The 21,692-nt window shown below is 47.0% G+C and overlaps 3 protein-coding genes across 5 annotated transcripts; 2 read left to right on the forward strand and 1 right to left on the reverse strand.

The window, feature by feature from the left end:
• The first annotated feature begins 41 nt into the window (after positions 1 to 41).
• Positions 42 to 13,122, forward strand: SURF4 (surfeit 4). Of its 2 annotated transcripts, XM_053996285.1 has the most exons (7): positions 95 to 185; positions 1,245 to 1,321; positions 7,143 to 7,329; positions 8,182 to 8,258; positions 8,849 to 8,892; positions 9,823 to 10,009; positions 10,235 to 13,122. In XM_053996285.1, the coding sequence occupies exons 2-7, from the start codon at positions 1,295 to 1,297 to the stop codon at positions 10,499 to 10,501; spliced, it is 789 nt and encodes a 262-aa protein (XP_053852260.1). In that variant the 5' UTR covers positions 95 to 185; positions 1,245 to 1,294; the 3' UTR covers positions 10,502 to 13,122. The 2 variants fall into 2 exon arrangements, with proteins under 2 accessions (XP_053852259.1, XP_053852260.1); XM_053996284.1 differs by lacking the exon at positions 1,245 to 1,321 and having other exon boundaries at positions 42 to 185.
• A 255-nt stretch (positions 13,123 to 13,377) lies between these two features.
• SURF2 (surfeit 2) lies at positions 13,378 to 16,472 on the reverse strand. The gene is made up of 6 exons (XM_053996286.1): positions 16,349 to 16,472; positions 15,763 to 15,917; positions 15,440 to 15,543; positions 14,828 to 15,019; positions 14,121 to 14,272; positions 13,378 to 13,476 (listed from the first exon to the last, which is right to left on the reverse strand). The coding sequence occupies exons 1-6, from the start codon at positions 16,454 to 16,456 to the stop codon at positions 13,393 to 13,395; spliced, it is 795 nt and encodes a 264-aa protein (XP_053852261.1). The 5' UTR covers positions 16,457 to 16,472; the 3' UTR covers positions 13,378 to 13,392.
• Positions 16,473 to 16,536: 64 nt separating this feature from the next.
• Positions 16,537 to 21,581, forward strand: LOC128817552 (surfeit locus protein 1). 2 transcript variants are annotated; one of them, XM_053996138.1, is made up of 9 exons: positions 16,537 to 16,637; positions 17,350 to 17,431; positions 17,551 to 17,678; positions 18,009 to 18,091; positions 18,855 to 19,046; positions 19,548 to 19,620; positions 19,991 to 20,153; positions 20,695 to 20,776; positions 21,108 to 21,273. In XM_053996138.1, exons 1-9 carry the CDS (start codon positions 16,551 to 16,553, stop codon positions 21,172 to 21,174), a joined length of 957 nt encoding a protein of 318 aa, XP_053852113.1. In that variant the 5' UTR covers positions 16,537 to 16,550; the 3' UTR covers positions 21,175 to 21,273. The 2 variants fall into 2 exon arrangements, with proteins under 2 accessions (XP_053852113.1, XP_053852114.1); XM_053996139.1 differs by lacking the exon at positions 20,695 to 20,776 and having other exon boundaries at positions 21,108 to 21,581.
• Positions 21,582 to 21,692: the final 111 nt, after the last annotated feature.

A 21,692-nucleotide genomic window follows, 5' to 3' on the forward strand; every position in this document is an offset into this window, starting at 1 on the left:
GCGGGCGGGCCCCGCCCCGCGCGCGCCGGCGCGGCGGCGCCTTCAAGGCCCGGCCCGTCCGACGTGGCAGCGCCTGCACCGAGCGCGGCCCGGCCCCGCCACCGCCCCGCCCGCCCCGAGCCAGCCCGGGCCCCGCCATGGGCCACAACGACATTATGAACACCGCCGAGGACTTCGCCGACCAGGTGCGTGCCCGCTCGGCTTCTCCTCCCCCCCACCCCGCGCCCGCCCGGCGGCCTTTGTGCGCCGGGGCCACGCTGAGGGGCCCGGCTGAGGCAGGCCGGGATGGCGGCGGGGTCGCTGCCGCCTCGGGGCCGCGCTGTGGCGGGGCGGTGGGTTTATGGAATTATAGAGCCATGGAGTGGTTTGGGCTGGGAGGGGTCCTAAAGATCGTCTGGTTCAAGCCGTGCCATGGGCAGGGGCACCTTCCACTGTCCCAGGTTGCTCCAAGCCCCGTCCAGCCTGGCCTTGGGCACTGCCAGGGATCCCGGGGCGGCCACAGCTTCTGCGGGCGCCCTGTGCCAGGGCCTCATAGAGGATAATTCCTTCCCAATACCCAGCCTAAGTTTCCTCTCTTTCGATTTGTAGCCATTCTAATTTACCTTCTCACCCCCTGCTTCTGGAAGTAGTCTGTTTCTGTCTTTCCTGTGAGTTGTCTCCGAGGGCAGCCCGGGCCCGGCTCCCACCGCCGCCCCTGCCCTCGGGTGAGCTCCCGAGCCTCTCGTACAGCGAGTTCTCCTTGGGGACAGCGCTTCTCTCCGGAGGGATTAAGTGGAAGGAGAGCAGGAGCCGTCCCGGCTGGTGGAGAGGGCACAGAGGGGTGTGGGGAGCCGGTGTGAGCTGGCAGGGATGGGAGAATGACCGGGTTATCCAACCTGACAGGGTTAGATGGGATGTTAGGGAGGAATTCCTCCCTGTGAGGGTGGGCAGGCCCTGGCACAGGCTGCCCAGAGAAGCTGTGGCTGCCCCTGGATCCCTGGAAGAGTTCAAGGCCAGGTTGGACAGGGCTTGGAGCAAACTGGGCTAGTGGAAAGTGTCCCTGCCCATGGCAGGGGTTTGGAACAAGGTGAGCTTTAGGGTCTTTCCAACCCAAACCATTCTGTGATTTCATGAAACCCTGATCCATGTCTGGGAGCCCAAACTGGAAAAGGTTGGTCAGCACCGTGGTGCTGTGCTCAGGACTGGGGCAAAAGGAAAGCAAACAAGCTGATGTTGTCTTGTAAACCTTCTTACGTTTATTTCAGTGGAGGCCCGAGTGATTTCTCTGTTAAATAGAAGTTTGTGATCTCTTACAATGTCTGACAACAGGAATATTTTGAGTGTAAGTAGCTGCTCTGCTGGGGATGGTGTTGCAAAGATCGTCACAGTCATGGTGATTCATCTAATCGACAATAAGAGGCAGCAAGTAATCATATTCAGCAAATTGACTGGAAAATCTGATTCTGCCTGGTTCTACAACCACTGTGATTTAGTGTGAGTTGTGTGGTGCACAATAACACGTCACAGCTCTGAGGGGGCTGTGCTTGCTCTGTGTCTTTCACTGATTTCACTGGGAAAACCTGTTCTGCACTTCCTCCCCACCCCCAGATGGAAGAAGGAAAACTCGATTTAGAGACAGAGCTTCTTGTGGTGTGTGGAATACTCAGTTGAAGGGATATCTGGATTTTCTTGGTCATTCTCTGCTTACCTTGTCCTCTTGCTCTTTTTCTCCTTTTTAGAGGAGAAAGTAAACCATCACTGCAGTGTCCACATTACTTGCCAAAATTTGCAACACTTGTCCTGACCTTTTTATAACACCTCTCTATTTATTCCTGTGGGGTTATTTCTAGATGTCCTTAACACCCCTTTTTTCACTCTGCTAAAAGCTCTTTGTCCAGCTTAAATGTAGTTTACCTCCTCCTGAAGTAAGTTTTAAATGGCACAAATTTACTTGTGCTTGGCCACATCGTGTTTAAAGATGAGTCCTGTGTTTAAGCTGCAGAATGTAGAGTTTTGCTCCTCTTACCATCAGATTGCAAAATAGTTTTTATGGTGTTCTGAGTAATAACTCCTGTGATAATTCTGCCTGGTAGCTCAATCAGAACCTTTCAGTGCTGTTTGTGCTGCTAAAGCTCAGTGTCACACCAATGTAGGAGTGACTTGCTAAACACTAACCTTTGGTATATATTGTGGAGTTAACACTTGGCATTACAGGAGCTGTTAGTTCATCTTGGATTTAAAAAAAAATAAATACTTGGAATGTTTGGGCTGAAATTGTGTTGAAACTCCCCTGATGGAGGCTGGACAATGGCTGTTCTGGGAGCTGAATGCATTCTCAGTGATGTTCTTGCTTTTTCCACTCTCTGTACTAGTGCTCAACACATAATGAGTCTTAATTTCTGTAGCATAAAACCCCTGTGGGAGAATGTTAGAGCTAATTCCATGGCTTATCAGGAAATCCTGTATGTCTCTTACAAAAGCAAGAATAATCTGTTCCTTAAATTCAAGCAGTAAAGCTTAGCTTTTCTCAGATACTGTAATTTCCCTTTGAATTAACAAATTGTGCCCTAGATGCCAAGATACTCAGCAGTAGTAAGTGGCTCTTAATCCAGAGGTGAACTAGTGCACTGTCTTAACAGGCAGCTAAGCTTGCCAGACAGCCTGTTGTCAGTGAAAGGGCTTGTCCTACTTCTCCCAAGGCTACATTCCCCTTTTCTCTCTCACCAGCACTCTTGTCATTGAACTGGGGAGCTGAACTGGCAAGAGAAAAAAATTGAGGATTTTTTTTTCACTTGGTTCATTTATATCCATGTTTAGGTCGAGCGAGGTGCAATACTGGGGGTGAGATTGCTGGTAATAGGCTGCTCTGAGCTGTAAGGAATTGCAGTGGAGGGGATACCAACACCAGCCCAGTGTTACTAACTCAGTAATTTACATACTCAGAAATTAAGCCCATTTTTAGTGATTTTTAAAACATTACTTGGCACCCCCTTCAGTGCAAGTACTGAAAATAGCTGTAACTGAGGCCTGCACAGAGTGTTTAGGATTGTCTCTCCTTTGTAATCCCTTCCTAAGAGGGAGTAGATCTCAGGCAACTTTCCTACTGTCTGTAATAATCTTTAGGAATAAATCCTTAGGAATGTGGGTGCTTGGTATTTCTGCTGTTCAAAAAAAAATTCATGCACAAAAATGCGAGGAGACTATTGAGTCATTGCACAGCAGTGTGAGGGCTGCAGGGAGAGCCAGACTGGGGGAGTTTATTTAGTTTTCCAAGATAAATGCTGATGTATCCTGCCAGATAATTCTGATACAGAATCACAGAACCATTTGGGTTGGAAGGGACCTTAAAGCCCATCTTGTTCCACCCCTGTCATGGGCAGGGACCTTCCACTATCCCAGGTTGCTCCAAGCCCTGTCCAACCTGGCCTTGGACACTTCCAGGGATGGGGCAGCCACAACTTCTCTGGGCAGCCTGTGCTGGGGCCTCCCCACACTCACAGGGAGGAATTTCTCCCTAATTTCTAGCTTACATTTCAGTTTCAACCTATTATTTCTTGTTCTCAATATCCTATTTTCTAGAAAATGGAAGGGAGAAGAAAACAGTTCATTGTTAGTCTGAACTTTGTCAGTTAGATTAAAAAAACTGAAATTGGAAATATTCTCTAGAACTTTATCATGGCAGAGCACTGATTGTTTATCATTATAAGCCAAGTAGCTTGTTCTGGTTAGGCTGAGGAAAAATTTTCCCATGAAGAATGAAAGTAAAATGCAATAAATTACTAAAAGTACCATTTTAAAGGTTTCATTAATAAATAGCCTTTTGGAAAAGGGAATTGGTATAAAGCACACTTCAGAAGGGAAAAGCATTGAGGAATCTTCCTGCAATTAAAAACCTAATTAATATTGCTGGCAATGCTCTAGTGGGTCAGAGCCTTCTTCCTGCCTCTGGAAATCAATGGGAAATGCTATTCCCAGTTTTTTACAGTACTTTGTAGGCACTGGACTAATGAATGTGATGGGTTTTGCTGTCCCTGTGATTTTGGGGTGGAATCTCTTTGAGTGAATGTATCCAAGCTGGTGAAAGAAAGTGGTTGTTTTTTTTTTTTCTCTGTGGATTGAGCATCCTTTTCCAGGAATGCTCAGTGGTGTCCCAGGCTGCTGGAGCAATTTGTTCTCCCAGAACAAAGCAATCCCTTAAAAGTGTTCAAGATATTTGGGATATGCCTTATCAGAAGCTCTAGACTAATAATGCTGTGCAGCTCAGGAGGGTTTCTGTATAGATGAGCAGTGTGCTGTTCCTCACCATAATCAGAACTTCCCTGATCCAAGAATACACAGGAAAAGGCTTTGTACCTGGACACAACATACCTGCAAAAATTCCCAACTCATGTCCATTTATTGGACTTAAAATACCTGTAATTGTACCATGGTATATACACTTTTATCAAAATAGAGTGGACTTTCAGCAAATGTGAAACTCTTGGAGGTTGGGTTCAAATGAATCACTTTATTGCCTCTCTTTTGGTCAGGCCTTTATGGGTTTGAAAATTTCAGTCCTCCTTTAGAAAAATGGGGGATTGAGCAGAGCTTTGATTAAGGGATCCCTAGATCTTCTTGTACATCTTTGGTTGTTAAACTTAAAGGAGCATTTAAATCTATCTTTGCCTTTCTAATCCCATTAGAGGGGGAAGTGGCAACACAAAGCCCCTTTGGCATATGTCAGTGACAACACAGAACCAGCTGTTCTTCTTTAAAATAGTTTTATTTAGAATTTTCTTGTCTTTTCTCATGATGTTTCACCTCTTCCAAGGAGATAGGACATGTGGAGAGCAGCTGATGCAAAGCCAGAGCAGAAAAAGCCCTGCAGTTATTTGATGTTGTGAGTTTAATGCTGCCACCTCCATCAGTGGATTTGGATTTGGATGTGTTGTGTTCAGTGCAGGGTGTGTTTCAGGTCCCATTTCTTAGCTGCAGATATCAAACTGCAATATTCCCATGTGTGCCACTTTATCTGTGTGAATCTTAAAGGAAGTGGGCTCAGGGTGCAGCTTTTGAGCCACACAGTGCTGGTGCTGTGCAGGGCCAAACCCAGGGTGACTGGTGCTATTCATTGAGTCCCACTGCTGGAGCTCTCATGTTTCTTGTCATTTATTCCATCTTTAGTTAAATTACTCGAGTGATTTACACCCAGATCCTCTAACTGTTTGATCACTTGATGCCTGTTACATTCTCTTCCTGTAGTTGTGGTGTAGTTGTTCTCTTCCTTTCTCTCTGGATCTCCTGATTCCTTTGGCTTGGGTTTTTGTTCCCACAGGCTGTTTCTGAAGCTTGCTGTGTACAGGGGTTCAATTTGAGTGCAGCTCCAGGAGCTGTGGGTGCCCAGGAGTGATGTGTGTGCTGTGAGGTTGCTTAGCACTGGAGCTGCCATGGGCTGCAGCCTCTCTGACTTGTCTGGAGCCCATTGGATGTGTGCACTCGTGTTTAATGGGCAGTGTTAAATTCCCTCTGTGTGCCCAGAGAACAGGTAAATGTTAAATGTCTTCTTGGATCCTTCAACTGTGCTGTTTGTGGCTCCAGGGAAGGGGAAAATGAGGTCAACTCCCACTTCTGAACAGCAGAGATGAGGCTTGGAGGAAGATGTTCTTTAGTATTTGCTTCTTTTTTCAGCCTTTCCACAGCACTGTTTTTATCCTTTTCTTACAGATTACCAGCACTTGTCGTCTTTTCATTTCTTTCTAGACCAAAGTTGCTTGTTCTATATCTTACAAATGACTTCTGGTTTGTAAGAACTTTATTCTTAGTATTCCTCAGCAAGTTTCCTCAACCTCACAGTGAAAAACCCAGGAGGGAGGAAAGCTGTAAAGCAAGATGTGTGTCTCATTCAGTGAGTGACAAAGATCAGAAATTCTCTTCTGACTCATTCATCCAACTGTTGACATGGCTTTAAAAAGCCTGAAGTGGCAGGCTTCAGGAGGCAGAGTACAGCTGCACTTAAAATGCACTTGATTAAGGTGAATTTTGACCCTTAGACTCTGGATACAGGCAGTACAGCAGTGCAGTTTGTTCCAATATTAACTATTTAATTGACTATTAAGGATGTTTGCTGATTTTTTTTCTTGTGATAATCTGTAGTTGCACAGTGAGCTAGGCTTGTCATTTGCATAGCCTTTAGTATTGACTGATTGCTGCTGGCAGGAATAAACTGTCAGAAGTGGCTTTTGTCTCCTTCCTGCTGGAAGTCTCAATTAAGTAATAACCAGTGCTGCCTAGAAAATAGGATGGCAGTTAAACACTTGTCCTGACCCACTCCACAGCCCTATAGAACACGACCCCATAGACTCTGGCAATTCTGTGTTTGTTCCTTTAATTGTTGTAATTGTACAGCTGATCCAGGAGCCTGCAAGATGAAGGCGGCCCAGATGTCTTCTATTCCCAAAAACTAAAGCTCAGCACCTTTTGCATGATGATATCATTTCCTTTTAACCACTGCACTGAAGTGTGGCTATAAACCTCTGTTTCCTTTCTGCAGAAGCTGCTCCTTTGAATGGAAGTAAAAACCTGCCTAGAGAGGACAGAGGGTGCAGTTCCATGCAGTGGTTACGTGGAGCTAAGATCTGCTGCTGCTCGAGTACATGTGCTTTGTTTGCACTGAGCTGTTGGAGGGAACGAGCTTGGCAAACAATTTAGTAATGTTTTTTAATTTGTACAGAACTTGTCTTCTGTCAGTCTGGCTCCCTGAATCCGGGTTGTTCCAGGGTGCTGAGTGCCTGAGCACATGGGTGGGAGCAGGATTGCCCTTTCAGCTCTGGGCTATCTGATAGCTGAGCTGTAACATGAAACCCTGAGATAGAGAAACTAAAACCAAGGTCAGCCTTCATTAGCGAGAGCTCCATCAAAGCACAGTTCCTGTTACACAGAAATGTGCTGCTGGATTCTGCTTTTTTCCAACTCCTAGTCCAGTGGAGAATGACAACAGCTTTTCCCTGCTGCTCCCGGTGGGTGAAGAAGCATTTCACTAAATCCAAGTCCCAGTTTCTCTCTGGATGTTGGTGACCCTGAGCGCATGAGAACTGCTGACCTCAGTCTGCAGAGAGCAGGGCTGTGTTATCCCTGCAGTGTCCCTTTTCCTGCCTCCCCTGCTAATGCCCTGTGTGTCCCTGCAGTTCCTGAGGGTGACCAAGCAGTACCTGCCCCACGTGGCCCGGCTGTGCCTGATCAGCACCTTCCTGGAGGATGGCATCCGCATGTGGTTCCAGTGGAGTGAACAGAGGGACTACATCGATGGCACGTGGAACTGTGGCTACTTCCTGGCCTCCATCTTTGTGTTCCTAAACCTCTTCGGGCAGCTGAGTAAGTGGCTCTGGGGCTGTTCAAGTGCAGGCAGAGCACTCCAGCGTGGCTGCAGCCCTGTGGGATGCCTCACTGATTTTCTGATAACTCCTGACAGCTCAGAACTGATAGTACTACATGGGCTGAATGAAAAGAACTCTGAATTGACCTGCTTCAGCCTTTCCTGGAAGCAGCTGTAGACAGTTCCTTGTGACACACTGCCTCTGAGTCAGAGATGCTAAGAATCTGTCAGGACAATCTGGTTTCAGTTCTGTACATGCATCCATAACTACAAACCATACCCAGAGTTCTCTAAACTAAATACTCCTGTTCTCTTAAACAGGGCAATGTTGAGACTTTCTCAGCCTCCTGTTTTTATGGGCATTCATCTCCAAGGCAAATTCTTACTCAGGAGAGGGTGCATTAAGCCTGAGTGAGGTGCTTGTGTAAGAAATATTTCCAAAGCCCAGGAATCAAAATAATCCCAGGAGGAGTGCTCAATGCTGGGTGGGCTCAGGCTGTCAAAAATGGAGAGAGGAAAAATCCTGTTCTGTTTATATTATGTCCCTGATTTACTGTTCCTAATTGCCAATTCCTTATCTTGTGTCTGGATTTAGATTTTTTGCCCTCACTGTTTTGTGTAGAGGGTCACCTTAATTCAGTGCAGTTGCCAGTCCTCATGTCAAAGTGACAAAGGCTGTCAGTGCTTTCTGATGGAAGACTTCAGAAACATTCTGGGTTTTATCCTTTCAAGGAAAAGGAATACAGCATGATGGCCCTAACAGTTATCTCATGAAAGAAAAACTAAAATCCAAGTTAGCATTCCTGCAGGAGCTTTTCCAAGTGTAACTGTGTTCAATTTCCCCAACTCAGGTGGCTGTATCCTGGTGCTGAGTAGGAACTTTGTGCAATATGCCTGCTTTGGACTGTTTGGAATTATAGCATTACAGGTAGGAGGCTTAAATCTTCATCCCTTCTAAACTGTAGCTTTCAAATCTCTCTTAGCCCCAGTACTCCCAACATGTTTAAATATAACTTGCAACCCTGGAATTTTTCTCCACCCTGGCTTAGTGCCAGTCCTTGATGGCATTGAACTATTTTGCTGCTTCTGTTCTCCTGATGTGCCCAATGTAATTGCAATTAGTCAGCTTGGAGACATTCATTCAATACTTGACCTTGACCAATTTAGCAGAAGTAACTGGCAATTTACCTGGATGTCAGTTAATGAGCCAAATGTGGATCTTGCAGTTGCTTTGGCCTTCAGCTGTGTTCCCATCACAAAGGATCCTATCTAGTAGCATCCTTCCCCTACAAAACCAGAGAATTTTGGGGGCCCTAAAGCACAAATCAAATTCTGGCTTCCCTTCCCTGTGTTACACAGACTCACTGGACCACACTGATGTAATTACCTTGTTTCCCTCACTATATTGTATTTTTAATCAAATTCTGCTGTGGCTGGTACAAACTTGAGATTGCAACAGAAATTCAGAACTTCAGTGTCATTTATATGGTGTTTTAACTTCTTTTATTCTTTGCCTAGACTATTGCATACAGCATTCTATGGGACCTGAAGTTCTTGATGAGGTATGCCTGCTTCTGCAAGTTTTTATGGAAACAGAATGAAAACTGACACTTGGTGGCAGAGGAAATGACATTTGTACATAGTATTTACTAAAAGATTTTACAAGTGATGCATTTACATTAAAGAAGAAATGACAGCTCCTGAAAAAATCAGGAGAGTCTGTGTTAAACTGTAGGCAGCAGGCTCAGGAAGGGAAAGACTAATCCTAACCCACTAGGATCCAAGAGCTTCTGCTGCTAACCTGGCTGAGAGTTCAACCAACTGTCTACACTTGATCAGAGTTGCTTTTATTTCCTAAATGGCTAAAATAGCAACTCTGCTTCTGCATGACTGAAGCCATCTTCTGAGAAAACTACAGCATGCGGCCGCTGGAGTGGTTTCTGGGATTTTAAACCTTTTAACACCTTCCCTAAGGAGAAGACAAGATTATAAACCTGAGCTTTCCTGTCAGGCCCTGGGTGATGGCTGGCTGTTGCCTTTCCACCCCTCTGAGGGGAGGCCAGCACAAGAGCTACACTCTGGGCTTACTACAGCCCTGTCAATGTGTAACTTCTCAGCAGCACTGCTGCTCTGTTTTCTCAAAGCAACCTCTGAACTACTTTGGCATATATGGCTAAACCTGAGGTACAGAATAACTTGAACACAACAAAATTCGTGTTGTAACAGCCCCTGAAGCAACTGTGCCTGAGTGGTGGGTGCTGGACTTCCCTGGCAGGCTGTGTTCCCACAAATCCTGGGTGTGCTCAGTGCTGCTGGGGAAGTCTAACACAGACCAACACATCCCACGGTGCAGAGCAAGTCACTCCTCACCCTCAAATAGAGAGGATCCTTACTGAAATTGTCAGATAAGACTCTACAGATATAGATCAGTGCAAGCTGTACTAAACTGCCTTTTTTTTTTTTTTTTTTCTTTTCCTTCCCCATTTGTGTAGGAATCTTGCCCTTGGGGGAGGCTTGCTGCTGCTTCTGGCTGAGTCCCGCTCGGAGGGGAAGAGCATGTTTGCTGGTGTCCCCACCATGAGGGAGAGCTCCCCAAAACAGTACATGCAGTTGGGGGGACGTGTGCTGCTCGTCCTCATGTTCATGACACTGCTACATTTTGACATGAACTTCTTTTCTGTAAGTATCCCAGCATGAAAGTGTGAGTTGAGCAACTAGAATGTTGCTCAGGTGGGCTGCAGGATCTGCTCAATGCTATTGAAATCTATAAGTAAAATTAATACTTTAGAAAATGTTACTAGGTTATGTATCCCATGACAACTGAACTTACAAGGTCTGCTCTGATGTTGGTCTATTTAAGAACTGTGTAAGTAAATGGTTTTTTTCATGCTTTTTCCCTTGCAGATTCTGCAGAACATTGTGGGCACAGCCCTGATTATCTTGGTGGCAATTGGCTTCAAGACTAAGCTGGCTGCCTTGACTCTGGTCATCTGGCTGTTTGGCATCAACATCTACTTCAATGCCTTCTGGACCGTCCCAGCCTACAAGCCCATGCACGACTTCCTCAAATACGATTTCTTCCAGACCATGTCTGTCATTGGAGGGCTCCTCCTCGTGGTTGCACTGGGTCCTGGTGGAGTCTCCATGGATGAGAAGAAAAAAGAGTGGTAACAGGAATAGCAACACTTCTTGGGACATACTGTACTAAGTCCAGAACTGATTCTCTATGGATTCAACAAAAACTGCCAGCATTTTACACGTACATGCCCCCTTCCTATAAAAGGCACAGATGTTTTGAATTTGATTTACTGTGGCACCAGTAATACAATAGATAAAATCCTATTTCTTCAAGGAATGTTGCCTAGGCTTATTCTAACTTCCTAGATTTGGAACTAACCCAAGGAGCCTGCATTTTGCTGATGCTTCAGTGAATTGCAGTAGAACAGTTGCTGTCTGGAATGTCAGCAATGTCTTAAAATTTGCAGAAAGGTGAGCAGATACAGCTGGGTCATTCAGTGTGGTGTTGGGTTGTAGCTATAACTAAAAAAGTGGATCCCCTTTCTTGCCCTTATCAAAACTGCCTTGTGCATAAGGAGTTCCATGGCTGGTTATAGCATTGCTTATCAGGGTGGAAAGCAGCATCAAAGAAAACCTAGAAAATCACTGTTATTTTGCTGCTCAGAGGCCTATAATTCCCTTTTGTTCAGCAGGGAAGGTTCTTTCCTGCTCCAGAACAGAAGGCAAAAAGAAAACCCTGGAAGTAGTTGTACCCCTTTCTGGGTAAGAAAAGGGAGAGGATTTTCTAACATGTCCTAATTCTGCCCTTGAGGGGAACAAGGGGAAATCCTGTATTGTTAATAATGAATCCTGTATTGCTAATCAGATTTAAAGGAAGTGGGGGAGATAATCCTGAAGAGACAGAACGTTAGATTCTGTGAAAATTCTGTGCCAAAAGAATTCTTTATTCTGCATTCTTTCCCCAAAAGTTGCCCCTCCTGAATTCCCAAGAAGGGAGCCAAGTTGTGCTGCAAGTTCCATAATAAAAGCTCCTTTCTGCTATTAACCAGCTTCCATCCATATATGCCCCAAATTCTTATTTGAATTGCAGGTTAATGGTGAAAATGTCTTGAGAATTACAGAAACTCCCCTTTTCTGTGCACTCAGTACTTGCCAGATGAGAGCAGTCAGTCTCTAATCTGTAGTCTTTGCTTCTTAGATTCTCTTCTGTCAGTGTCTTGGCTGACTGAAGAGCTGGGCTGCTGAGCTCTCCAGGACAGCCCCTTCTGTGCCACCTCAGAGCACCCTGAGCTGTGCAGGGTGGAAATGTGGAAGTGGCCCCTGTTGCCAGCTCTGCAGACACTTACAGCTGAGGAATGTGAGTGCAAAGCCTGGGCAGCGGAGAAGCAGCCAGGGATGGACCTTCCCTGGGAGGAACTCAGGAGGGTGAGGAGAGGAAGGCCCTGTTTGGCTTCTCAGTGCCACGACCTCTGTGCCATGACCATGCTTAGTGCTGCTCAGGGGAGGCCTTTTGTCCTCTCTTAGTCAACTAGGTGTGAACCTGATTCATTAGATTATGGAGGAATTCTAGACAGCATGAGCCCTACCAGCTTCCTACCATTACACTGATTCCTTGCTCTGTTGCCTCCCCTGAGGAAGATGCTCAGCTCTTTGTTCAAGGAGGAATTCAGCTGAACATCTCCATTGGGAGCTGTTCCCCAGGGTCTCCTGATAAAGGACACTCACCTGGACAGTTCAGTTAAACAGTTGCTTTTTAGGAGAGAAAACTGGGCTGAAAGAACTAATGAAAACTAGAAGAGCACTGTTGAAACTTAAACCAGTGATTTCATCATCTTAAGGGGATAATAGCCTCTGTAAGGGCAAGATGTGCTGCTGCTGGAGGAAGCCATTTGCTATCCCAGAATAGTTAGGGTTGGAAGGGACCTCTGGAGATCATCTACTCCAAACCCCATGTCCAGACTGATGGGAGGGGAATTCAGCATTAAAGTCAGGTCACTGATAGCTTTCTTTTCAAGGAAGTTTTGCAAGAGAAGTCTTCACCTCAAGTGTTTCATGTGCCTGACTCTTCCTAGCTAAACAGACTGGTCCTTTCAGTCACAGATCTGCAGCACAGGAGGCTTTCACTGTTTCACTGCAGGTCTTACAACGGTTCTAGACTGATCAAGGCAGCCACTCTCAGATGCCTGAACTGCTGTTGATGTTCATAGTATTTATAAATGACACAAACTGTTCCTGCAAGTAGCCCCTTGTCTTTCTCAACTTCCTTGTGTCCTGTGTAACTAAGGAGCTGGATGACAGACTAGTCTGAAATATAGACCAGTTTCCTCTGCAAAAATCAAGTCCCCTTTCCAACAAAAGATCCTAGAAGAGGAACTGTTGCTGTCCCCTGCAGCAGGAATACTTCAGTATTCCAGGGGCATAGTTAGGTGGAGGGCATTATCACATACTTCTAGGCAGCACAATGTGCAGACTTATTAACTGTGAGTCTAATGCAGAAGATTCTGGTTTCCTACATACACTGCTGTACTTGTGCATCTCCCAGAAATTCAGTGACCTCTCCCCATGGCTGAGAAGCTCTCACAAGCAGGATGTCAGCTACCAATTGGCTCTGCAAAGTGTTCTGGAATTCATTCTGAATATATTTTTGCTTTCTATGTGGAAAAAAAAAAAAGTATAAATTCTCATTTTATGCTGTATTTTGTACCTTAGTTGTGTTTGAAAATGTTTTGATTTTTGAAAACAATCAAAATAAAACAATGGCATCTTTGTATCCACTTGGCGTGTGTGGCTGGTGATGCTCCACCGCTGAGCTTCTGTGCTTTTCTGCCTAACAAAAACCAGCTTTCTGGAAAAAACAGCTCTCTGCAGCAGACATCCTTCCCTCAGTGTGATGCTGGCTTGAAGCTCTTGGAATGCAACTTAATTCCACCCCATTATTCCCCTCCATACCTCTCACAGTTAACTGGAATAGGCAGACACTTCATCATGGGCTCCCACTGGAATTGTTACACAACAGGCTTCAGGCCAGGTATTTAGCATAGAATTTATTTCCCATTGGTTGCTTTCTTGAAGTTTTTGGGTTTTCGATGATGGCTCTTGAATTTCTTCTTTAAAGGGCCTGTCTGTTTCTGTAGAGAAAAAAAAAACTTAATCAGCTTATTTCCAACATCCAGATCAAGCTTTGCCTGAGACAGCTTAATAGAAACTGAGTGTGATCTCCTTCAACAGCCAGAATGAGCCCAAGTCTGCTCATGAAGCCAGGATCCTGCAGCTCAGCAGCCCTTTCTGATGGTTTCATTAGGTACAAACTGACAGGCTCCCTGCAGCAATGAAGCCAAACTTTATCCAGCCCTAACTTTCTAGTTTGAAACATTTATAATGTAGCGCAGTGCCTTGAAAGTGGCAGAAAAATGGTCTAGAGAAACTTTGTGACTGCAAAACAGTTTAATTTTTTTTGTGTATTTGGAGAACAATTACAGTACCCACAGGACACACATCAGCTTTCCTTCTACAATGGCGTGGGGCAGGATCCCACCCTAGATGAGCTCTCTGTACAGGCAGGAACATCCCTCACTACCCCAGCCAGGATAAATACTGCCTGGCAGGAATTCACACCTCAGGATGCAAGTCACTGTCTGGCACACAGGGAACAATCTATTCTGAACAGCTTTGCACCTTCTGCTGGTTCCCAGACAGGAACAAGTGGCACACCTACGGGCTGGGATCCCAACTGCACAGCCCCTGCTGCTGCAGGCAGTGGGATGGCTCCCACCTTTCCTCTCTTGCCAGCTGCTCTGCTGCTGTCCCTCCTTGCCCCGTGCTCTCCGTTCTGCTTGGCCCCGTCGTCCTCGCTGTCTGTCACAAAGTCATCGCTGCCCTTTGTGGTCTCTGGAGCTGATGGGTTTTTTTCTGGGAAGAGCGCAGCTAAAAAAGATCCAGCTCAAATCAGTTCCCTGTGCACACAGGCTCTGCCTCCCCTCGCTTTGCTTTAAAGCTGCTTTCAGTCACCACGTGGCACTACTGAAATACTTGGGAAATAAACACGCTGGTGTTTTATTGGAAACGTGCCTTGGTGCTCTTTCTGTTCCCATTCTGGGAATGTCAGCACAGGTGGTGCCATGTACTACACCTCTGCTCCTGCAGCAAGATGGATTTGCACCTCCAGATCTAAGTCAGCAGAACGGCCTGACCACCTTCTGTCAAGGATTTGCTGAGAAAACAAGGGAAGTGCAGATTCCTAAAACAGCAAATCCCAGCAGATCTTGTATCCCTTCCCTCACACCTTGCATGATCCAACTCGTTATTAGCATTAACTATTTCTTATTTGGTGGTAAGCTTTTCCAAAACCCAAGGACTCCCAACTGGATGAAGTCAGGTGCCTCTGGCACACCAGCATCAGGCAGCAGTGTAAAGAAACCAGGAGACAATTAACTAAGCAACTCCCTTGAGGACACGGATGACACCAAGGTTCTCACTCACGTGGGTACAGGTCACTCATGCTGTCATCTGTCTCCTCTCCATCCTCCTCGCTGGACTTTGGCTCCCAGAACTCCTCTTTCCTGTGAGGCTGCCTGCTCCCGTTCGTTTGGTCATCGGGGTGCTGTGCCCGCTGCTTCTTCTGTCTCAGGCAGGCAGGGACGTACTCCACTCCTTCCCTCTGGCATTCCTCATCTAAGAGAGAGGGTCAGGCAGCACTGATCAGCTGCCCAGCCCCTGAGTCCTTCCATTCCCAGCTCAAGCTTGTAGGAAATGCAACTCAAAAGTCCAGCATGCTCCAAATATACATCTACAGCAACACTATGGACCAGGGAAAATGTTAACACAGACTCTGTTGGACACATGAATCACAATCCTTGGGGGAGTTTCAGAGCTGATTCTCTTAAGGAAGGATGTTCCAAGGTATTTGCTAGAAGCCAATTGCTCCCTATATCTGAGACCTTCCTTCCTAGCTGAGGAGGACACACACACTGTTGTCAACACACTGTTGTCAATTTAAACAAAGCTGTCCCACCCATTTCAGAGAGATCCACTGGAATCTCAACAGCTTGGGAAAGAAATGCTGCCTGGTACAGCTTCAGAAAAGCTACTTACACGTTTTCAGGGCCTTCTGGTAGCGCTTCCCTTGGACGTGACGCAGGACGTGCTCTGGAAGCTTGTTGATGTGTCTGAGGGTGAGCTTGCAGAACAGCTGGTGTCTGACAGACACAGAAAGGGCAGCAACAGTTAAAGTGTGCTGTGACTTCAGAACTTTTCACTTACAAGCACTGCAAGTTGCTCAAAGTTGATAAATACTTCATAAAGCCTTTCCCAGTCTCCCCAAATCCATACAGACCTAAGAACTTTGTAAAGCCCAACCACTTTATGTCTGAGATTGAACAAAGTGTAAAGCACAACACAGGAGGGAGAATACGTACAAATTCTTCGTGCTGGGCACAATGTGGGGCTCAAACGTGCCATAGTCGAACTCTCTGGCTGCCTTTATGAGCCGCTGGTACTTCTTGCCGCTGGTGTAAGCCTGCAGCTCTGACAGGCGACAGGGCAGCTCATGTCCTGTCAGCCTGCACCTCACCTGAAAAACACATTAATGGTCAGGAAACCCAGGGGTTTAGCCCACCGAATCTCAGAATCCATTCGGATGGAAAGAACCTCCGAGATCATCGAGTCCAACCCATGACCGATCCCCACCTTGCCAACCACACCATGGCACTCAGTGCACGTCCAGTCGTCCTCCAGGCATGGGGGGCTCCACCACCTCCCTGGGCAGCCCCTTCCAATGTCTAATCACCCTTCCCGCATCCACCCCAGGGCTGGGGAGGGCAGGACAGAGCAGCGCTCTGCTCCTCGTCCTTCCAGCGCTGGACAAACACCTCGGGCCAGCAGCTCGCTGGGGCCGAGCCCATCGGGTACCACGCGGTGCCGGCCCCATCACGGACCCTCAGGGAGGCGGCCCCATCCCCTCAGGACCCTCACGGTGCCCCCCAGCCCTTCACACGGCCGCACCTTGCCCGGCCCCGCGGGGCTGAGCAGCGGGTGCTGCCTCAGGAAGAGCCGCTCTGCCTCGGGCACCTCCGGCACGGCCGCGCCGCCGCCCGGGCCCGGCGCCGCCATCGCGAGGGGCCGGGCCCGGCCGCGTTTCCCGTTCCGGGCCGCGGGCAGGGCGGGGGCGGCGCGGGCAGCGGGGCCGGGCCGGGCCGGGGCTGCCATGGCCGCGCTGGGGCTGCGAGCGGGGTCCAGGCTGCTGAGGGAGCCGCGGGCCCGGGGCAGGCTCGGGGCAGCGGGGCCGGGACGGGTAAGCCGCAGATCCTGTGCTTCGATCCCGTCCCCTCATCCTCTCCCCAGACCATGTCCCCTGATCATGTCCCATTATCCTGTCCCCTCACCCTGTCCTGATTCAGTTCCCTGATCCTGTCCCCTGATCATGTCCTGATTCAGTTCCCTGATCCTGTCCCCTGATCATGTCCAGTCATCCTGTCCCCTCATCCTATCTTGACTGAGTTCCCTGATCCTGTCCCCTCATCCTGTCCCCTCATCCTGTCCTGATTCAATTCCCTGATCCTGTCCCCTGATCCTGTCCCCTGATCCAGTCTCTTCATCCAGTCCCTTGATCCAGTTCCCTTATCCAGTTCCCTCATCCTGTCCCCTCATCCTGATCCAGTCCCTTGATCCTGTCTCTTCATCCCATTCCCTCATCCCATCCCTTTGTCCTGTCCCCTCATCCTCTCCCCTGTAGGCCTTTGTTTCTGTCAAGAATAGATTAAGTTGTTGTGCGTTTGCTGATAGCGTGGATGGAAGTTCATTGCTCTGCTGTAGGCAGCTCTGTAACGGAAACTTTATCTTATTTCATTTAAATTATAGCCCAACCCAGAGTGTTTCACAGGCAGTTGCTCATTTAGACGTAAATCAATGGATCATCAATCACGCAATCATCAATCACTGATATCACCTAAATACAAGTTTTATAAAGCAGCAACATTACAAAGGATCTTTCTTATTCTGTGTAGGCATCACAGTGCTTGATCAGAAGAACATTTTTTGGATGCCCTCTAACTAAAGGAGGTTCTGGTCTGGTTCAAAAGACTAAAGGTAAGAAAATATTTGTCTGGGCTTCTGCCCTGTTTCACCCTAGTACCAAGATGTAATATTTCCTGCAGGAATTTGGCATCTCTTCTCTGAATCCTGTTCCTCATTCTGGTTTTCTGCAGATGTTTGTTTGAGGTTCTGCAGACCACAAAGTTCTACAGCAGCTGCTGGCACATCTGGAGAGGATGCCTTGCTGAAATGGGGCCTTCTCCTCGTCCCTCTGACCACATTCGGTCTCGGCACATGGCAGGTACAAATAAATATTTCATTTTTTTGAAAAATGAGCACTTGAGGACTGTCAAGTTTTTCCATCTGTTTGATCTAGTTCAGACAACAGGCAGGTTTAAAGATTTGCTGTTATTTTACATTTCTGTTTTCCAAGTGTCCTCTTGTAAATCTTTAAAGGAAGTATTTTTTTTACTCAAATTAAATTCAGTAGCCTCTACTTTCATACCTCAAATTAGCCTGATTTAGGCCAGGTCTGATGAGAAAATTATGACCAAGATTTTAAGGCTTGTTGGGGTTGTTACATTGCTCTGTTCTACCCTAAGGAGGTACTTTTGTGTTTGTTTATTTCCAGGTTCAGCGGCGCAAGTGGAAATTAGATTTGATTGCACAGCTGGCATCAAGAATCACAGCAGATCCCATCCCTCTGCCATTAGAGTATGGAAACAGGGATGGTTTGTTGTCTACAGGGCACTGACTGGGAATATTAGATATAGACCATGCACAAATGAGCTTGTGCTGAACTGACCTGCATGAAAATGAAGGGATGCAATGGAAATTGGGATGTGTCAGCAAATTAGGAGGAGATACTGATAATTTATTTATTTTTAGTAAAAGAATATGTCAGTTCTTTCCTATGGGATACTCTAAATGCATGGGGAAGGATGAATCTCTGTTCAGGAGAGTGTGGGATGTAATTCATAGCATTTTTAATCCTTCTGGGGAAAGAGGACTTGGGTGTCTGTGGTGTCCCAAAGGAATTTTTACTGCAGCAGGGAGTCTTGGAGCAACAGCAGGCCCTGCCCAACATGTGGAGCAGTTGTGTCAGATGTGAGAGAGATTTTTAAGGTCACTTGGTTACCTGGCACAGCTCTCAGAAGGGGTCACTTGTTGGATTTCATGGTCTGGGATGGGAAAGAAACGCTTCCCATAGCTGGATGCACAGGCAGTGAGTCCACCTGCTCTGTGATACTGTGGAAAAGAGCTTCTCCCTGGATGCTCCTGATCATCTCTAATTGATTCTCTGGGGCAGTTGAAATATATTAAGCCATATTCTGTGAGCTGTTTATCTTCTGCCTCTGTTTGCCAACAGGCTCCATCCAGAGCCAACCATTAGGGAAAAGGAGAATCCTGCAATAAAATCTCCTGATTGAATTCACCTAGCACAGCCATGATTTTGTTTTCCTCTTGTTCCATGCAGCCCCATGGAACTGAAGGAGTTGGAGTACAGACCTGTGCAGGTCAGAGGGCGTTTTGACCACTCCAAGGAGCTCTACATCCTGCCCCGCTCCCTGCTGGACCCCGAGCGGGAAGCGCGGGAAGCCGGGAGGATCACATCCCACCCGGAGAACGGAGCCAACGTCGTCACCCCCTTCCACTGCACAGAGCTCGGGTGAGTTAGGAGAGCCCTGCTCCACGGGAGCACTCACTTCTCCTTGGAATATCTGAATCCTGGTGGTTGGGATTGTATCTATCACTCATAGAATTCACAGAATGACAGGTTGGAAGAGACCTTAAAGATCATCAAGTCCAAGCCATGGCCCAACACCTCAACTAAACCATGGCACTGAGTGCCACATCCAGTCTTTTCTTAAATAAATCCAGGGATGGTGACTCCACCACCTCCCTGGGCAGACCATTCCAGAACTTTATCACCCTTTCTGTAAAAAACTTCTTCCTATATCCAACCTGCCTTAAAAGGCATTTCTCAGTCTGTGACATCACTGAAGCTCAGTTTGAAATTCTATTTAAATTCCTTTATAATGTGCATTCAGGTGACAGCAAAAGTGGCAGCAAACATGTGGGTTGCTTCCTTCTTTGGTCTTTAGTTCTAGGCAGCAGCAAGAATAAATTCCCTTTCACGCCTGAGCAGTGCTTCTTTATGTAACTCTAGGGTCACAATTTTAGTCAACCGAGGATTTGTGCCCAGGAAGAAATTGAAACCAGAGACGAGGCTGAAGGGACAGGTAAGGGGGATCCAGGGAATGGGGGGTGCTACTTTGTGCCCCTTGGTTACCCAGAGGCACCACTCACTAACCCAGAAAAGCAGGAGCTATGTTCAGCATCATGGGAGGTGATTTAATTAGTCATTGCACTTTCCAAAGACAACAAACCTTTGTTTCCCATCTCTTTGTTAAGTAAATAATGTGTTTTACAAACAAGGAGCTGTTCTTGTTCTGCTTTTTTCCCTGCTGTGTTACAGCACTGCCCCACTGCAGGGAACAACCACTTCATTTATGCTCAGACCTTCAGGTGCCACATTTTCCTGACAGGACTTGATGTATCAGAATATGAAATCAATCTTGAAACATTCTTTCTTTCTGCACTCCTCCTCAGATTGAAGATGAAATTGATCTCACAGGGGTGGTGAGACTAACAGAAAAAAGGAAACCCTTTGTGCCTGAAAATAACATTGAAAAAAACCGCTGGCACTACCGGGACCTGGAGGCCATGGCCAAGGTGACTGGTGCTGAGCCCATCTTCATCGATGCAGATTTCAGTAAGTCACAGAGCAACCCAGCCCCATGCCCAATTTACATCACTCTCCCTCCCTTTCCCCTCAGTTCTCTTCCTGTGCTCTGCCAGCCCACTGGTTTGAAGGTGACAGGGAGCCTAGGAGAGAGCTGGAGAAGGACTTTTGTCAGGAGCATCAAAGATAGAACAAGAGGGAGTGGCTTCAAACTGCCAGAGGGTGGGGTTAGATGGGATATTGGGAAGGAATTCTTCCCTGTGAGGGTGGGGAGGCCCTGGCACAGGTGGCCCAGAGCAGCAGTGGCTGCCCCTGGATCCCTGAGAATGTTCCAGGCCAGGTTGGACAGGGCTTGGAGCAACCTGGTCTAGAGGAAGGTGTCCCTGCCCATGGCAGGGGGCAGAATGAGATAAGCTTTAAGGTCCCTTCCAACCCAAACCATTCTGGGATTCTGTGAACTTGGGAACACCACTGTCTGAGGAAGAGCAGGGTATGTAGCAGATTTATCACCTTCTTCCCCTCCTACACAGTGTGCAGATAAGGATTTAACTTGGCTGTGTTGTCCCCACAGGAAGCACAGTCCCAGGGGGGCCCATCGGGGGCCAGACCAGGGTGAGCCTGAGGAACGAGCACATGCAGTACATTGTCACCTGGTAAGGAACGAGCACATGCAGTACATTGTCACCTGGTAAGGAACGAGCACATGCAGTACATTGTCACCTGGTAAGGAACGAGCACATGCAGTACATTGTCACCTGGTAAGGAACGAGCACATGCAGTACATTGTCACCTGGTAAGGAACGAGCACATGCAGTCTGTTGTCACCTGGTAAGGGACCAGCCTGCCTGGAAGAGCTCTTGAGCTAGAAAAGCCCATTTTGAACCTAAATAGCTTGTGCCAGGTGGTTTGACTTGGTTATTGCAGCTGTCTTAGGGAGGCCCAGTCCACCCTGGAAAAGTGCCAACGTGTGATTTTCTTTCACAGGTACAGTTTGTGTGCTGCAACTTCCTTCCTGTGGTACAAGAAATTTATACAGAAGCTACCTGTGTGAGGGGAAGGAAGAAACATCTTTGTGCTACAGTCAAGAACAGACTTTTATGGATGACAGGAGCCCAGTCATAAATAACTGAAGCACCTGGAATTCCAAAGCAGTTTCAGCAAACATGTTATCAAGCTGCAAATAAGACTTTAAGCAATCCCTGCAAACTGAGCTCCCACCACTGTGATTTGGCTGCAGCTTGGGAACACTGAACTTCAATAGTAATCACAAGAATACATTTTTCTATCGTGGTTGGTTGTATGATACAATTTTAACATCTCCATTTTTTTTTCCTTTAAGACAAACCCAGAGGATTTTGTGAATCAGTCTATTTGCAGCAAGTAGTCCTCCCTGAAGTCAGGAATGGCTCACAGCAGTTGCACAAAATAAATAAAGGCCGCCAGGTCTTTGCCTTGTGACTTGCATAATGCATCTTACATGGAACAGCAGTAAACCTGAATTAGAGGTTACTGTGGACACTCCAGTCTAGCTGGGGAAGGCAGCCCGTGGTTTTGCAAGAGGATGAGAGC

The sequence above is a fragment of the Vidua macroura genome, chromosome 21 (genome assembly GCF_024509145.1).
Source record: "Vidua macroura isolate BioBank_ID:100142 chromosome 21, ASM2450914v1, whole genome shotgun sequence".
Lineage (NCBI taxonomy): Eukaryota > Metazoa > Chordata > Aves > Passeriformes > Viduidae > Vidua > Vidua macroura.

Coding starts and splice junctions, on each gene's coding strand:
- SURF2 (XM_053996286.1), bottom strand. CDS start 16,456: ATGGCGGCGCCGGGCCCGGGCGGCGGCGCGGCCGTGCCGGAGGTGCCC. Junction 15,918..16,348: donor GCCCCGCGGGGCCGGGCAAG/GTGCGGCCGTGT, acceptor TGTGTTTTTCAG/GTGAGGTGCAGGCTGACAGG. Junction 13,477..14,120: donor CAGCTGGCAAGAGAGGAAAG/GTGGGAGCCATC, acceptor TTTTCTCTACAG/AAACAGACAGGCCCTTTAAA.
- SURF4 (XM_053996284.1), top strand. CDS start 138: ATGGGCCACAACGACATTATGAACACCGCCGAGGACTTCGCCGACCAG. Junction 7,330..8,181: donor AAACCTCTTCGGGCAGCTGA/GTAAGTGGCTCT, acceptor TCCCCAACTCAG/GTGGCTGTATCCTGGTGCTG. Junction 8,893..9,822: donor GACCTGAAGTTCTTGATGAG/GTATGCCTGCTT, acceptor CCATTTGTGTAG/GAATCTTGCCCTTGGGGGAG.
- LOC128817552 (XM_053996138.1), top strand. CDS start 16,551: ATGGCCGCGCTGGGGCTGCGAGCGGGGTCCAGGCTGCTGAGGGAGCCG. Junction 16,638..17,349: donor GGGCAGCGGGGCCGGGACGG/GTAAGCCGCAGA, acceptor TATTCTGTGTAG/GCATCACAGTGCTTGATCAG. Junction 20,777..21,107: donor ATGCAGTACATTGTCACCTG/GTAAGGAACGAG, acceptor TTTCTTTCACAG/GTACAGTTTGTGTGCTGCAA.